Source organism: Neofelis nebulosa, chromosome 3, assembly GCF_028018385.1.
Source record: "Neofelis nebulosa isolate mNeoNeb1 chromosome 3, mNeoNeb1.pri, whole genome shotgun sequence".
Classification (NCBI taxonomy): Eukaryota; Metazoa; Chordata; class Mammalia; order Carnivora; family Felidae; genus Neofelis; species Neofelis nebulosa.
The window spans coordinates 42,513,272-42,528,802 of record NC_080784.1 but is presented as its reverse complement, the minus strand read 5'-3'; the positions used below and the strand labels follow the sequence as shown (position 1 = coordinate 42,528,802).

The 15,531-nt window shown below is 43.8% G+C and overlaps 1 protein-coding gene across 1 annotated transcript; it reads left to right on the top strand.

Moving 5' to 3' along the window:
* The first annotated feature begins 4,051 nt into the window (after positions 1-4,051).
* On the top strand, positions 4,052-15,392 carry GINS4 (GINS complex subunit 4). Its single transcript, XM_058720577.1, has 8 exons — positions 4,052-4,222; positions 4,914-5,028; positions 8,733-8,819; positions 9,664-9,777; positions 11,214-11,311; positions 11,477-11,565; positions 14,229-14,319; positions 14,402-15,392. Exons 2-8 carry the CDS (start codon positions 4,933-4,935, stop codon positions 14,496-14,498), a joined length of 672 nt encoding a protein of 223 aa, XP_058576560.1. The 5' UTR covers positions 4,052-4,222; positions 4,914-4,932; the 3' UTR covers positions 14,499-15,392.
* Positions 15,393-15,531: the final 139 nt, after the last annotated feature.

Here is a 15,531-nt window from a genome sequence, read left to right as displayed (position 1 = left end):
ATAAAGGGCACCCGGGTGGCTCAGTCAAGCATCAGACTCTTGATTTGGGCTTAGGTCATAATATCATGGTCATGGGATCGAGCCCCACATTGGGCTCTGTGCAGAGCACAGAGCCTGCTTGGGATTCTGTCTCCCTCTCTCTCTGCCCCTCCTCCACTTGTACTTGCACATGTGCACGCACTCTCTTTCCCTCTCTCTCAAAAGAAAATAATGATAATAATAAAAGGCAACCTATGAATGGGAGAAAGTATTTTCAAATGACATATCCAATAAAGGGTTAGTATTCAAAATACATAAAGAACTGAGACAACTCAACACCCAAAAAACAAATAATCCAATTTAAAAATGGCAGAAGATATGAACAGACATTTTTCCAAAAAAGACACGCAGAAGCCACTGACATGTGAAAAGATGCTCGTCATCACTTACCATCAGGGAAATGCAAATAAAAACCACAATGAGGTATCACCTCACACCTGTCAGAATGGTTGAACTCAACAAGAGACACAACAGGGCACCTGAGTGGCTCTGTCAGTTAAGCAACCGACTCCAAAAGGTTTGCCATACAGTATTGATTATGTATATTTTGTCTCTTATCTTTGGTGATTGAAAAAAAGTAGATTCATACTTATTAATGTGTATTTCCATAGCGATCCACAAATATTTTGGCTATTTCTATTTGCTGTGTCTATACCTGCAATTAATTTCTTCACTAAGCAACACCCAGAAACTACATGGACTTTTCAGTTTCTTCAGTTGTACAGGGTCCTATTTTCTGGAACTTTGGGCAGTAGCTTTTCCCTTCTTTTGCCATGTTTGTGGCTTCATGTTGAACTTGTCTGAATCCAGGTTAGCGTGTGCATCTTCAATCCCTTCAATCATCAGAACTTGCCTTGCATTTATCAAACTGCACCCAACTGCTATCATAGCCTCTGTGATTCTCTTCTGCGTGTGATTGTTTTAATGAATGGCATTCAATTTATATGGTTATGTAGTCATTTTTTTTTAATTTCTTGACAGTGGGTGCACACGAACCAGGTGTTCCTGATTGCTGTCTTCATTGTCCATAATGTAACTTAAGACGTGTCTTTTCTCCCACCTTCCTGAACTTGACATTGCCATGTGACCAACGGTTTCATCATTGTTTGTGCTGCTTCTCCCCAGGTAGTTCTATATATTCTTTTTTGGACATCTTAAATTCTCCTTTTTGATGCAGTATAAATCTTTCTCTGAAAACTCATTTTACTAATGTGGTTTTGTCTGATGCATGTTAGTTGGAGTCAAAGATCTTAGAAGTGAAAGAGGGCCCCTCGATTTTTTATCTATCCCTGTGACTTCAGGAAGACACCTATTGTTCTCACTTAACAGGCAGCGCAACTAAAGCCCAGAGAAGTGACTTGTTTATGGCTACACCTCTACTGAGTAAGGAAGCAGGAATTGGACCCCTGCTCCCCAGTTAAGGAGAAGAGGGAGACTGGACAAGGCAGTTGGCACCAGAGAAGGGAAGTCTCTGGGTCAGTAAATTAATTAATTGGTACTTGTGTGGAGAAGTTATCAGGGCTTGGACTCAAATCTACAACACTTAAGAATATTAGTAATGACACTAAAAAGCTATGCAGTAATGAAAATTATGGAAGAATGGGATTGAGCTCAAAGACTAATGTTTTAATCATCTAAATCTGCACAATAAACCACCCCAAAACTTAGGAGCTGAAAACAATATTTTGCTCACAAATCTGCAATCCAGGCAGAGTTCTGCAGGGACAGCTCATCTCTCCATGTTAGCTGGGATTGCTCACAGTCTGAGAGTTAGAATCATCTCAAGGGTCACTCAACTCAGGCATCTGGAGGACAGAACATGGGACTGCTGTGGCTCATCAGACAGCAGTCTCTATCTCCATGTGACCTTTCCATGTGGACCTTTCAGCATGGCAGCTACAGGAGACCCAACCTTGCGTATCAGCTCATTGCTCCCAAGGGATGTAGCTCAAGAAAGAGAATCATGTGGAGCCTGCACAACCATTTATGACTTAACTCCGGAGGTCATTCAGCATCACTTCTGCCACATTCTCCTGATCAAGACAATTACAAAGTGTTGTCAAAAACTGACCTCTTGGCTCCAGAGCCAAAATATGTAACATGAAGACAGAGTTTGGGTACAAAGAAGGAAGATAGTTTATTACTCTGCCAGGGAATAGAGGCTGCAGCAGGCTAATGTCCCCCAGGACTGCAAGCCCACCCACAGTAAAAGGCTGAAGGGTTTCACAAGAAAATACAGGATCAAGGTAGTTTCAATAGGAATGTGGTACATGCCGCCAGCCACCTTCATTATGCCCTCAAGCTGGTCTCATGACTAGCACTGGCACTGGCCATCCCAGTCTCATTTCTGAGTATGCGCTGAGATCAGTGAGATGTAAGCATCAATACCAAGTTCCTGGAACAAAGGATTCTACAGAAAAACAAGTGAAGGGGAGGAGGAGGCTTCAAGAATTAGGAAAAGAAAAATTTGTTCAGTTGAAAGCCAAGCCTTGCTGAAGTGTTTACATCTTGATTTCCACCCATCTTTACATTTCTATAGTGGTCTCAGAAGGTCTTCCCAGATTTAAGAGGCAAGAACACAGACCCCCACCTCTCGGTGGAAGAGCATCAACATTGTAAGAAGAATATATGGGATGAGATCTATACCAGAGCATCTGTCTTTGGAAAACATAATCTGTCACGACTGAAAACCATTGGACTACCAAACCATTGAAACAGAGTTGAAAGGGACCTTGAAAAGGCCATCCATTTGTCACTAACAAAACTCATTCTGAGAAGACAAGCTCAAATGTAAATGTCCCTTCCTTTTGGAATCCCTCTTTGATGTCCCCCCAGCTTCTATAGCCCTTTGTAAATACTCCCACTCTTCCAATCAGTATATTCCATTTTCAAAACATGGTTGTAATCAGGCAGGTACTACCCACCTGTCAATTAGCCAAACTTCTTTTTCTAATATGAGTATGGCATAGGAAACATCACAAGGAAAAGAGTCTTCTGACTGCTGGGGAAGTGACACTTCAGGGGAGCAGCGACTGGCACTTTGCACAGAAAACAGAGCAGAGGGACCGAATCAGCAATTCAGAGAAAACCTGACATCACGCAAAGAAAATATATATATACATATATATGCTTTTGTCCTACATTAAAGGTAGATGGGGCGCCTGGGTGTCTCAGTAGGTTAAGGAACGGACTGTTGATTTCGGGTCAAGTCATGATCTCACCCTTGGTGGGACTGAACCCCATGTCGGGCTCTGCGCTGACAGCGTGGAGCCTGCTTGGGATTCTTTCTCTGCCCCTCCCTGAGTGCTCTCTCTCTCTCTCAAAATAAATAAATAACCGTTTTAAAAAATGTATAAGGCATAGCAGTACAGTAAATGTCAAAACCTGGAGAGTGAAGCAGCTAGGATAGAAGCATAGCCTAAAGCAGCGTTCTACAACCTCACCTGCGTTAGTTTGGCTTGGAGAGCCTGTTGAAACACCCCCAGAGTTTCTGACTCAGTACGTCTAGGTCAGGCCTGAGAATGTGCATTTCTCACGGGTTTCCCGGCAATGCTGCTGCTTGTGGTCTGGTACCACCCTTTAAGAACCACTAGCCTCAAGGTTTTTAGACCTGGACGTAGTGGCCACAGTGAAGCCCTGGCAAGGATGAAGGAACCAGAGGGCCACAAAAGCGGTGGGCAGAGAAGATGACCCAAGAGACGGAAGTGGCCTGATTTTAACAAAGCCCATTTCTCTTGATGGCCTCCCTGCTGGCCAGGGCGCGCTCTCGGGGCATTGCATTCCAGGGACCCGAAGGCTGCCTCCGACGCACTCCCGCAGTCACGAGACGCCCCCTCCAGACCTTCCCTGGGCTGTGTCAGACGCGAACTCACAGGAAGGCAGCCGAGCGAGGTGGGCGGGGCTCACCTCCTTTCCTGAGGCCGCAGGGCGCGCTAGACGAGGAGAGCCGAGTCCCCGCCCCCGGCCGTGATTGGTCAGCGACGCCCGAGCGTGGTGACGTTGTGCGGGGGGCGGAAAATTTGGGAGAAGAGCGCGGGAGTTGAGAAGGGTCGGCTACATCCGGGAAAGGCCTTGAGATTGTCGTTCCACCGCCAGTTGCTCCTTGGGAATTTGGGGCAGCTCCTCACGAGTTTCCAGTACCGCCTGCTACCTGGGAGTGCCTCTCTGCCTCCCCGGTGCCCAGGTGAGCATCCAAGTGGGCTAGTGGGACATCTGGGTGTGGGTGTGTGTGTGTGTGTGTGTGTGTGTGTGTGTGTGTGTTGGAGGAGGGGATAACTGTGCTCCTGTGGCACCGAGAGACGAGAGGAGCGGGAGGAATATGCTCACTTTCCCGGATGCTCCGAGGGCATCCTCTCGTCCCCGCCGCCCACCTTCTTAGCCTTTGGGATCACTGGTCTGATGTTGCTGGGCCTTGTGGCTCTAGGAAATTAAGCATTCATTAGTTCTTCCAACAGTTTTAAGTGTCTCCAGTGAGTTAAGCAAGGCGCTAAGCGCAAGAGTACACAGGTAATGATGTCCCAGTACTTAGAAGTGCCGGGGACAAAGCAGATGCGTGATTTATATTTGAACTGAAGTGAACACAGCCCGCAAGGAAAGGACTTCTACCAGGAAGACAAACAGTTACTGCCTGGTGTGATAGATGCTCAATCCGAGATGTACCTGGAAACACTTTTTAAGGGGTGACCTCTTTGGGGAACTGATACCTGACTTAAGGTTCAAAAGAAGAGGCAAAGAGTTGGAAAAATTCAAAGCCTATGAATTGACTAGCCACTGCCAGGGAGCCTCTATAACACCAGTTGTAGATATACAGTTGCATATTATTGCAAATATATGGAAAACACATTGCAGGGTATTGGTTCTTTTATTCCCATTAGGTTCCTGGTTTCAGAGAAGATGACAGAGGAACTGGACCCCACAGCACAGGACTCTGATGGGGGTAGTGAAGAGGTGGTCCTTACTCCTGCAGAGCTCATTGAAAGGCTGGAGCAGGTACGCATTAATAACGGTGGTTATTTCACAGAGTTGCTGTGAGGGTTAAATGAAATGATATATGTAAAACACTTAGTATATTGTTTGACACAAGATTAGCACTCAATGTTAGCTGTGAGTAGTAATAATTCTTACAATAATCCAATAATGTAGGTGTTACTGTCCAATGTGAATCAAGTCTCTTTGACTCCAAAATGTGTGCTCTTCATCTACTACACTCGTTGCCTTATTCTTGTCTTCTCCCTTTAACAGCCCCTTTCCAGAACTGCCTCATGTTTGTTACTTTAGTATTCTTCATTGTGTCCTACCATGCATGTTATGACCGACAAAAGAAGGATAATTTTAAAACTGTATCCTTATATGATAATCTATGATGATAATTAAGGAGTAATTCTTAATTTGTTTTTATATCACAGACCTTTTTGAATATCTGGTGAAAACTGGCTCTTTTGTCCAGAATAATATATGCATACACACACATGCAGAAATTTTACATATAATTTCAGGAGATTCACAGACACCCTGAAATCTGCCCACCTAGTTTAAGAGCCCCTGTTTGTTAGGAAAGGATTCATTAAACAAAAGTCCAAAAGCACAAAGCATAAAGGAAAAAACAGATACATTCAACTGCATTAAAATTAAGAACTTTTTTTTTTTTACACCTTGATGACAGTAAAAAGACACGCTGCAAAACTGGGAGAAAATTGTTCACAATATTAGTATCCACAGTATCTAAACAAACTTTACAAACTACTCAATAGAAAAAATGAAGTCCGAACAGGCATCTCCCAGAAGTGGAAACCCGGATGGCCAGTAATACCTTGAAAAAGATGTTCAATCTTTTTAGTGATCAGGAACATGAAGATTTAAATCCCAAGAAGGTAACCATTTCATACCCGTCAGATTGGCAGAAATGAAAAAGGTGAACAATATAAAGCAAGGACGTAGGGCCATTTGCACACCTGTATATACTGTGGTGAATTGGTGCACTTTGGAAAATAATTTGTTCTTGTATTGTCAGGTTGAAAGCATACATATCTTGTGTCCCAATCATTCTACTCCCAGGGACAACCCTAGAGAAAACTTCCAGGAGACATGCACAAAATGTTAATAGTATTGCTTGCAAAAGTTAAAAACCAAAAATAGCCCAAATATCCATCAACAATAGAATGAATAAAAATCATTATATATATATATGTGTGTGTGTGTGTGTGTGTGTGTGTGTACACACACACACAGCAGGGAAAAAACCAGCAATAAAATGAGTGAAAGGTAGCTCCTGCCACAACATGGGTCACTCTCAAGAGAATAATGTAGAACAATAAAAAGTAAGTTTTTGAAGAAACAATTTATGTTAAGCTCCACCATTTGCAAAACTGTTGTTCGAGGCCGAGCTTGTGGCACATACTAGTGCACTGCCATGCCATATCATGTTGACCATCTACCCTCTGGGACAGCCAGAGGCAACCCAGGCTGGTTGCCTCTTGTGGGTACGAGGGGCTCCTTGGAAGGAAGCCTGAGGATAGTGGGGTCTGACAACACAGCCCCGGTTGGCAGAAGGTGAGCATGCCTCACGTCTCGGGCCTGAAGCTCCGTTGCAGTGCCCCGAGTATGCCATGGCATGGGTCCACCACCTGGACAGCTGCCGGAGCCAGACAGACTCAGAGGCTGCACAACATGGCCTGAGGAGCAGCCTGACAGGCCATTGATAAACACAGCTCCGGAAGCATGTATAGGATACTCATGAATACCTGTTAAAGAAATGATTTAAAAGTTATTACCTACAGTGCAGATTTTCTCATTTTAATGATTGTATTAGTTTGCTAAAGCTGTATAATGAAGCACCACAGATTGGGTGGATTAAACAACAGACCTGTATTTTCTCATCTCTGGAGGCCAGAAGTCTGAAATCAAGGTGATGGCACTGTAGGTTTCTTCTGCGGCTTCTCTCCTGGGCCTGTAGATGGCCATCTTCTCCCTGTGTTTTCACATGATCTGCCATGTGTGTCTGTGTTCAGAGTTCCTCCTCTTGTAAGGACATAGGTCACTGGATTAGGGCTCACCTAATGACCTCATTTTAACTTGATTACCTCTGTGAAGACCTTATTTCCAAATACGGGCACATTCAGAGGTGCTAGGAGTTAGGACTTGAACATATGGATTGGGGACACAATTTAGTCCATAATGATGAACAGCTTGTCATTAAAATTTTTGATCAGGAACCAGATACAGCTATTTCAAACATAGAACCTGATTGTTAAAAAAAGCCCATGGATTTAAATGTAAGTTTCTCACTAAATATATTAAAAACTTTTTTTTGAAGGTTTTACACTTCTACAGATTTTCTCCTAATGTTTTGTACATTTTTATCAAAATAATTTCATAATGTCAATGAGAAATCTCCCTTATCTACCCCATTTCACCCCAGTGTATACCCAGAAAGTGCTTTCATTTTCTTTGAAATCATTGGGAATTGTTATATAGAGATACAAACAAATGTAGTGACACTGTGGAGAAAATTAAATACTAAGGTCAGGCTAACGAATACCTTTGAAGAGGGAGGGAGACACAGAGACTTTTAAAGTAATGATAATACGTGTTATTGAAGTTCTGTGCACACAGGTATTTATATTTCCATTCATGTTGTATGTACTAAATATTACTGTACCTATTCAGTATTTAATAAAATCAGTTAAAAAGAAAAACTCCTGCTTTATTAGTCCTGTATGACAATTTGGGCTTTCCTCACGTATAATGCTACTTGAAAATACAGACTGTCTGGTTGCAGGTGCTTGAGCATGTGAGAAACATTTTTATGATAGTACCAGTACCTAGTATTTAATAATGTGTCTTCGTGGTGATAATTGGAGATGCATAGACTCAAGGACATCAAAAGGAATAAAGTGAGCCTGATTGGCATGTAATTCTGAGCTATGCTGAAACTAAATTTCCTATAATTGAAAGAGAAGATTAGTTTTCCTCAGTCACTCGTGGATATTTCAGTTCTCTAAGCCTTGGTAATTTCTGAAATGTACCAAGCATCTAGGCCTGAGTCATACATAAATTAAGGATTTAACCTCTTGTTCCAAAACTATTTAATAGATGAATATCCTTTTATATTGTGATCCTCTATACTTTTAGGCGGTTAGTAAATAATCTGTGTTTTCTCATTAATAAGATAAGGATAACTGTATCCATTTCCTCTCAGATGGTATAGTGATGAATGAAAAAGTATTTTTAAATTGGCTCTAAGCTTCAAGAATGAGGAGATGTGTGGATTTATGTGTTACTTCATCTCTTACAATAGAATGGTGCTGGTGCCCCCTGGTGGGAAGTAGCAGGTGAAGAAGTAGAAATGTGTTGTTATTTGGTGAAAGGTACAGTTTGAACACCAGGTGGTGTTACTCTCAGTAGTAGGTATCATACTGACAACATTTTTGGAATGAAGTGATTTTTCTTTTTTTGTAATGTCGGTTAACTATAAGATTGTAAACACAGCCTACCTACTAAAAAAATAGAAAAGCTGTCATAAACGTAGCTTGTTTTGAAAGCATTTCCAGTATTTCCAACTCACAGGCAAACAGTTTTCTTTGTCAGAAATAGCTGTGGTTTTCATGGGATATATACAGACGCACAGGGTTATTTTGCTCCATTGTGAATGATACTGATATATATGGTGGGGGGGGGGGGGCATTGTTTTTTAGGCCTGGATGAATGAAAAGTTTGCCCCTGAGCTGCTGGAAAGCAAGTCTGAAATTGTAGAATGTGTCATGGAACAGCTAGACCACATGGTAAGAATTGCTTATGTCAGGGTTACAAAGGAAGAGAACTTTAAAAGCGTTTGTCAGCATAGTGAGAGGTTGTAGCCTGTTTTGTTTGTAGTCTTTTTTGTTTGGCCCAGCCTTGTTTTGTTTTGTTTTGTTTTGTTTTGTTTTGTTTTTAATATTGAGTTGGTTACCTACATTTCTAAAGCATGAGTGTTCCTTTGAATATCTAGACATCAGCTCTCCATGAAAAGTCTAAAACCCTGTCAATACCAGACCCACATTTCTATATGAGAACAGCTGACTGGAGCTGGGTAAGGGCAACCCCCCCCACCTTTCATGTGCTATCTGCTCCCCACAGTCCCTAACTGCCCACCTTTCTCAGATACCTTGCCTGCCTGACCCCCACAGACACTTGAGTTTGTGGCCCTTGGCTATCATGAGCTGAGCTTAAGTCCTTATCAGCCTCAGAGTACCTTTAAAACATTGGTATTATACCATTTCTCAACTGGTGATTTAACACTGCTCTTGGACATTTTTTCTGCTATACTCTCTCCTTTACAATTAGACCAGAATTCTTCTAGGCCCTTCTGACTGACCATATTCAGATTTGATTCAGATGGTTGTTTTCTAAAAGTAAATGAGAATTGTTTGAACTTTTTATAATGAGGCTGTAGTCACATCTATATTATTTGTGTATGCAAATGAGAACTCTCAGGAGTTTTTTGGTTCTCCTTTGACCTAAATGTAGTCTTTGAGTCCTCAACACTGCCAGGGATGATAGTTCCTGTGGAATTGTGCAGATTAAACAAAGAAGGTCCTTAGTCTGAATATCATCTTTTTTTATACACTTCATTTTCTCTTTTAACAGGAAGAAAATCTCAGGAGAGCCAAGAAAGGGGACCTGAAGGTCAGTATCCATCGAATGGAGATGGAGAGGATCCGCTATGTCCTTAGCAGCTACTTGCGATGTCGGCTCATGAAGGTTTGACATGGAGATCCTGTGGGCGTTAAGGCAGTGCAGTTTGTAATATAGATTGAGTGTCTTGGGGGAGAAGTTGGGCTGGGGCCTGGGAGAACCCGGGGCCTGAAGGTGCTGCAAAGACCAGTATCAGGGTAGCTAAAGAGTAAAGAGGACAAAAGATTATTCTGGAGAAGCATGAATGGAACATGTGTTGCACACTTCTGAGGACACATTTATAGTCTGTTTATCAGCTGTGTGGATGGTGCCCCATTGAATTACAGCATGGCAGTCCTGAAGAGTTGTTTGCATCAGTTGGCCAGGGAATAATGACCAAAGGAAAACCAGTTTCAGAAATTATTTTGTACCCATCTTGTCGCCAGTGTCAAATTGACCCTGATAACTTGACGTTCAGCTATAGTTCTGAGGTCGTCTAACTTATGTCTAACTTTGCAGTGAAATTGCAAAACTTAAACTCCTTTTAACAGATAAGCGCTCATTTATCTCGGCTCCAGGTCCTTCCCATTGTCATTTCCCTACTTGCATTTCCTTCCACATTTTTCCAAGCTCGCCTCATTGTGGACTTCATCCTTGCTAGTTATATTCTTATAATTAAGAGTCACTATTCTGTCTGCTTGTGCATTCTGTATTCATCTTTCCAGCTTTTGTATGTTCTATCTCATAGAAAACAACCTTTACAGTTACCTAGAAATGTTAAGTGATATCCCCTATCTCCCTCATAAATATCATTTACAACTGTATTTTCAGATTTTCTTTCATGAAAGCCTCTCATCCTTTTAATTTATTTTTATTTATTTTTTTAATGTTTATTTATTATTTTTGAGACAGAGAGAGAGCATGAACAGGGGAGGGGCAGAGAGAGAGGGAGACACAGAATCCAAAGCAGGCTCCAGGCTCTGAGCTATCAGCACAGAGCCCGATGCAGGGCTCGAACTCACGGACCGCGAGATCATGACCTGAGCCAAAGTCGTATTCTTAACCAACTGAGCCACGCAGGCACCCCTCCTCTCATTCTTTTTAAATGGTCTTCCTTTTTAGAGCACTTATCTTTGCTCTGAATTCTTTGAAACCTGCCTTCTTGAAATCTTGAAAGTCTAGAAAGGGTCATAACCATGAAGACTTGCTTTTTTTTTTTTTTTTTAATGTTTATTTGATTTTTTGAGACAGCGAGCAGGGGAGGGCAGAAAGAGAGGGGGACAGAGGATCTGAAGTGGGCTCTGTGCTGACGGCGTGAGAGCCCAACATGGGGCTCAAACTCACGAACCACAGGATCATGACCTGAGCTGAAGTCCAGATGCTTAACCGACTGAGCCACCCAGGCACCCCAAGACTTGCCATTTTTTGAAGTCAATTCTAGATTAACCTCAACCCATTTCAGAAAACTAGTATATTTGACTCTTGAATCCTGACACATTTTCACAATTTTTATTTATCCTCAGATAGAGAAGTTTTTCCCTCATATCCTCGAAAAGGAGAAAACAGCCCACGAAGGGGAGCTATCTAGTCTTTCTCCAGAGGAGCTGGTCTTTGCCAAACAGTGAGTAAGCAGGACACAGGGGGACTGCTTTCTTTCCCTGGCTTGTGAGCATGAGTTTTGGTGGTTGTCTCCATGGATCCGATGACTGGGCCATGGTGTGTGTCCACCAACCCAGCAGCTCCTGCCAGTCATGTGGTCACAGCAATTTGGATTCCTGTCTTTCAGGTACATGGCTAACACAGAGACGTACCTCAAGAATGTTGCCTTAAAGCATATGCCTCCTAACTTACAGATGGTGGACCTCTTGAGGTCAGGTGAGCAGAACGCTCTCTTTTCAGACATAGCTTCAGGTGCCTTGGAATAAGATCTTCATGTTTACTCTCAAGCCTGGAAAAGTAAGTATTGTAGATAAGCAGAAAAGGGAAGAGAGGAAGTGTTGTGCATTAAAAACAAATCATTAAAAGCAGGTGTAAGGGTAGCCATTTCAGCATGACTTTTGTGGTCTTCAGCTTAGGCTGAAATTCTTATGACTGCCATTAAAAATGTAGACTTGCTCATGTTCAGTCATTCATTCCTTCAGTCGGTATCTGCTGGGCATCCACAGCATGCTACACTCTTCTGAGACTGAGGAGGCAAAGGTCTCTACATTCAAGGGGCTCGCACTTTTCCACAGATTCCAACCCATGCAGGGACTCCCTAGCTACCAAGGAGGAGTTAAATAGGCTAAACAGACCTCCAGTGATTGCCACTCACTTCCCAGCCACCCAGAGGAAGGGCTCCCAGTATTTTTTGTTGTGTGGGGTGTCTCATGGAAAGGGGAGCAGGGCTGAGAACGAGAGGAGAAAGGGAAGGCAGCCGGGAGAAGGGAAACCCAGCCAAAGCCACCTTTGTGCTCATCTCGCACAGTCCCCCAAACATCCTGCTGAGCCAAGGGAAGGGAGTTACGGTAGTCACGCTCAACCCTGGATCAGCCAGTTGGGGACCCCTGACGTGTAGGTTAAAGTCCATGGCCCTCAGCTGTTGGTAGCTTGACATATCCCAGCAGAACCTCATCCAGCAAAATTGCCAGGCCAAATGAAACCGTTCTCTGGGATCCACCTTGTTCACAACCTGCATGTAATGTGCTGAGGCCACAAGTTCAAGTACAACTGAGCCCTGGGAATTCATCTCCCACGCATCCTGTGCTGGGGGCCACTCTGTGACCCCTGTGGCAGGAGGATCCTTGCCCGGGCGTCTCAGCTCAGGCTGCTATAATGAAGTACGAAGACTGGAGGGCTTAAAAAACATTTATTTTCTCTAGGCCAGAAGCCTGCGATTGGGGTGCTAGCAGGCTTGGTTTCCTCTGGGGCCTCCCCCATGGCTGCCGCTCTGTGCACACAAACCCCTCATGTCTCCTCCTCTTCTTACAAGGACACCAGTCATCCTGGACTAGGCCTACCCTAATGGTCTCATTTCAGCTTAATTACCTCTTTAAAGGCCGTTTCCAAATACATTCCCATTCTGAAGGACTGGGCTTAGGGCTTCAACAAATGAGTGTTGAGGGGACACAGTGCAGCCTATGACACCAGGAGCAAGGCAGACCCATAGCAGATTTGTGGAACTCTGAAGTGGTCAGTTGGTGAACCTGCCTGAGGAAAACAAAAGCTCCAGTCCGTGTCCAGTTCAGCCACTTTTGTCTGCACCTTGGAAGAATAGGAATGAAGCAAGGACCGTATCCCTAATCATTGCCCAGCGCTATCGAATCTAGTTGTTTCAAACAGCCATGAGCATGCTTCTGAATTCCTGAAACTGACTTGAACTGAATTCTACTCATTGCTGGCGGACACCTTCTAAAACACTCACATGCCACTTGCCCCAGATCCCTTCCAAGGACTAGAGCCAGGCCCCCTGGAATTGGAAGCTTGCAGGGGGATCCGCCTGCCCCAGTGAAATCAGTCTTGCTTAGTTAGCCCAGGTGCCCTGAGTCCCCCTCAGACCTCTGGAGTACTGTAGACCCCACTGGCAGAGTGGGGGAAGGCATTTTGAAATCTAAGCTGGGTTCCCTAGAATGAGTAGCTGCTCAGTGGGGGCAACTGACCCTGTGAAGTTGGAGTCTCTGGCAGGCCCCAAACTGTGGAGCGGCCCAGGGAACCCCCTTACACCTTTGAGCCAATTATACTGAACCCCCACCTGTGGGTGAGAGAATCAAGGGCAACATGAATGCTGAGCTAGCCTCTTAGAACTGAGAGTTATCCGGTAGGTTCTCAGAACCTGCAGCTGATGGGAGTCCTCTGGGCACACATGGAGCTCTGGGAAGTGAAGAGCTGTCGAGCAACCCAGCACAGGGCACCTCCTTACATGAAATGTTGGCTGATGGTGGAAGAGGCAACAGCCTCTTACCCTGTAATCAGCCAGTGAAGGACCACTTACGGTGAAAGCCTGTATTCCGTAGTCTGACATTCAAGACTATCCCGTCACCCAGTCTTTTTCATTCTCCCTCCTCCCACTCCCTTGTATAAAAATATTGCTCACTAGATTTATACACTCTGTCCTCCCAGAACGTCATGTATATTTCTACCTTGGCCCTTGGTATTACCTCCCAGGCTCACTTTTCCTCATTAAGTCTGCATTGACTCCTTTCTCCCCACTTCCCTGAGTGAATGTGCCACCACTGTGAGGCTTTATCAGATGCTGCTGGTAGCCCTTTCCAAAGAGACCACGTGTTACGCTTGCTTGTGTCTTCCATGGTGTGTGGCGGGATTCCCAGCACATTTTACATATTGTCATCTATTGCACGAGCTGTTGCTGTGTGAAACCATGGATGGGAAGTGTGCTGTTTCCATAAAGAGCCAGATGTCTCCTCAAAGTTACCCCTCCCCCAAAATGCTTTCACATCAGGGGTCCCTTAGTGCTCGGGACAGTTAATCCCAGCAACTTTCCCATATTGATCTTGTGAGCTGCTGAACATTTTCTGACTGCATTATCATTTCTCTGGCAGTTCCCAAACCAGATCTAGATTCATACGTGTTTCTGAGAGTAAAAGTACGACAGGAAAACATACTGGTAGAACCAGAAACAGACGAGCAGAGGTGAGTCCTTGACCATGGGAAATCTTACTCCATTGGGGCACCAGCTCAGCTCTGTGGATACATTTTTTTCCTTCTTTTTCAGGGACTATGTGATTGACTTGGAGGAAGGCTCACAGCACTTGATCCGTTATAAAACCATTGCACCTCTGGTGGCTTCTGGAGCTGTTCAGTTGATTTAAAATCAAAAATAAATAAACAAGAATGATGGGCTGGAACCTTAAAGGAAATATTTAGAAACTTCTTCCCACTTTGTCTCTCAGGACAGCAGATCTCCTCCGCAGTGCTGTGGATCCCTTGGGCATTGAGAAGGAGCTCAAGGACCTACCTGGCCACACAACCTGACTGCTGTTTTAGCCACAGTCAGTAGATGGAGCCATCGCTCTGCTGATTCCACGTGCTGGGCAGGGACCTGGAGATTCTCCCTTTATGCGCCTATTCCAACAGAAGATAAAATATCTTCTAGGGTATCTCACTAGATTGTGTGAAGTAACCTTCTGAAACCTCTCATATTGTACTTATAACAGTTTCTGTCCTGGCTAACTGAGAATCACAACTAAACCAATAAACCATTATTAAGTTTCTGTTTTGTGGCAGAAGGAGCCTTGGGGCAGTTCTCATTTTGTAGCCTAATGAAGGATGTTCTCCCTGCTGCTAAGCTGCAGCCCTTCCCTGAATCTCAGGCAGCTTGGCCAAGCCACCCTCCAGGCCATCTGGCCATTCTTGGCCAGGAATGTTAACAGCAACATTATCCTATCTTGTGACCTCAGCAGCGTTTCTGTTAGCTCTACTTTCTCAAGGGAAGTGGATGAAATTAAACTAATATGAGGGGTGAGTATCACAGGGATACCTGAAGGGAGGATGTAGAGACAGTGAATGAATCGTCTTTTCCTTGAAACATGAGAAAAAGGAACCTGCATTCCAGTCCTTTCTTGCTGACAAGAAGGCAGCAGATTTTCGTTTATATGATGTAGGCTTTTAGAGTAATCGATGTAATATAGTTATCATTTCCAAGAGAAATCACAAAGTGGAAGCAGGGAAGGTTTTATTCATTAATAAAAACATTTTCTATTTCATGCAGTGCTTTTTTTCCACAGTGACTTTACCCTCTTCAGCCATTTATAAAACAAATATGTATTGAGCATACAGTGTGCCAGCACAGTTCAAGGCACTGAGGCTCCAACCCAGAATAAGAGTCACTGTCACTGTTCACAT

Excerpts from the sequence above, each read along its gene's own strand:
- GINS4 (XM_058720577.1), top strand. The coding sequence starts at position 4,933 with ATGACAGAGGAACTGGACCCCACAGCACAGGACTCTGATGGGGGTAGT. Across the intron at positions 8,820-9,663 it reads TGGAACAGCTAGACCACATG|GAAGAAAATCTCAGGAGAGC; the intron begins GTAAGAATTGCT and ends CTCTTTTAACAG. Across the intron at positions 14,320-14,401 it reads CCAGAAACAGACGAGCAGAG|GGACTATGTGATTGACTTGG; the intron begins GTGAGTCCTTGA and ends CTTCTTTTTCAG.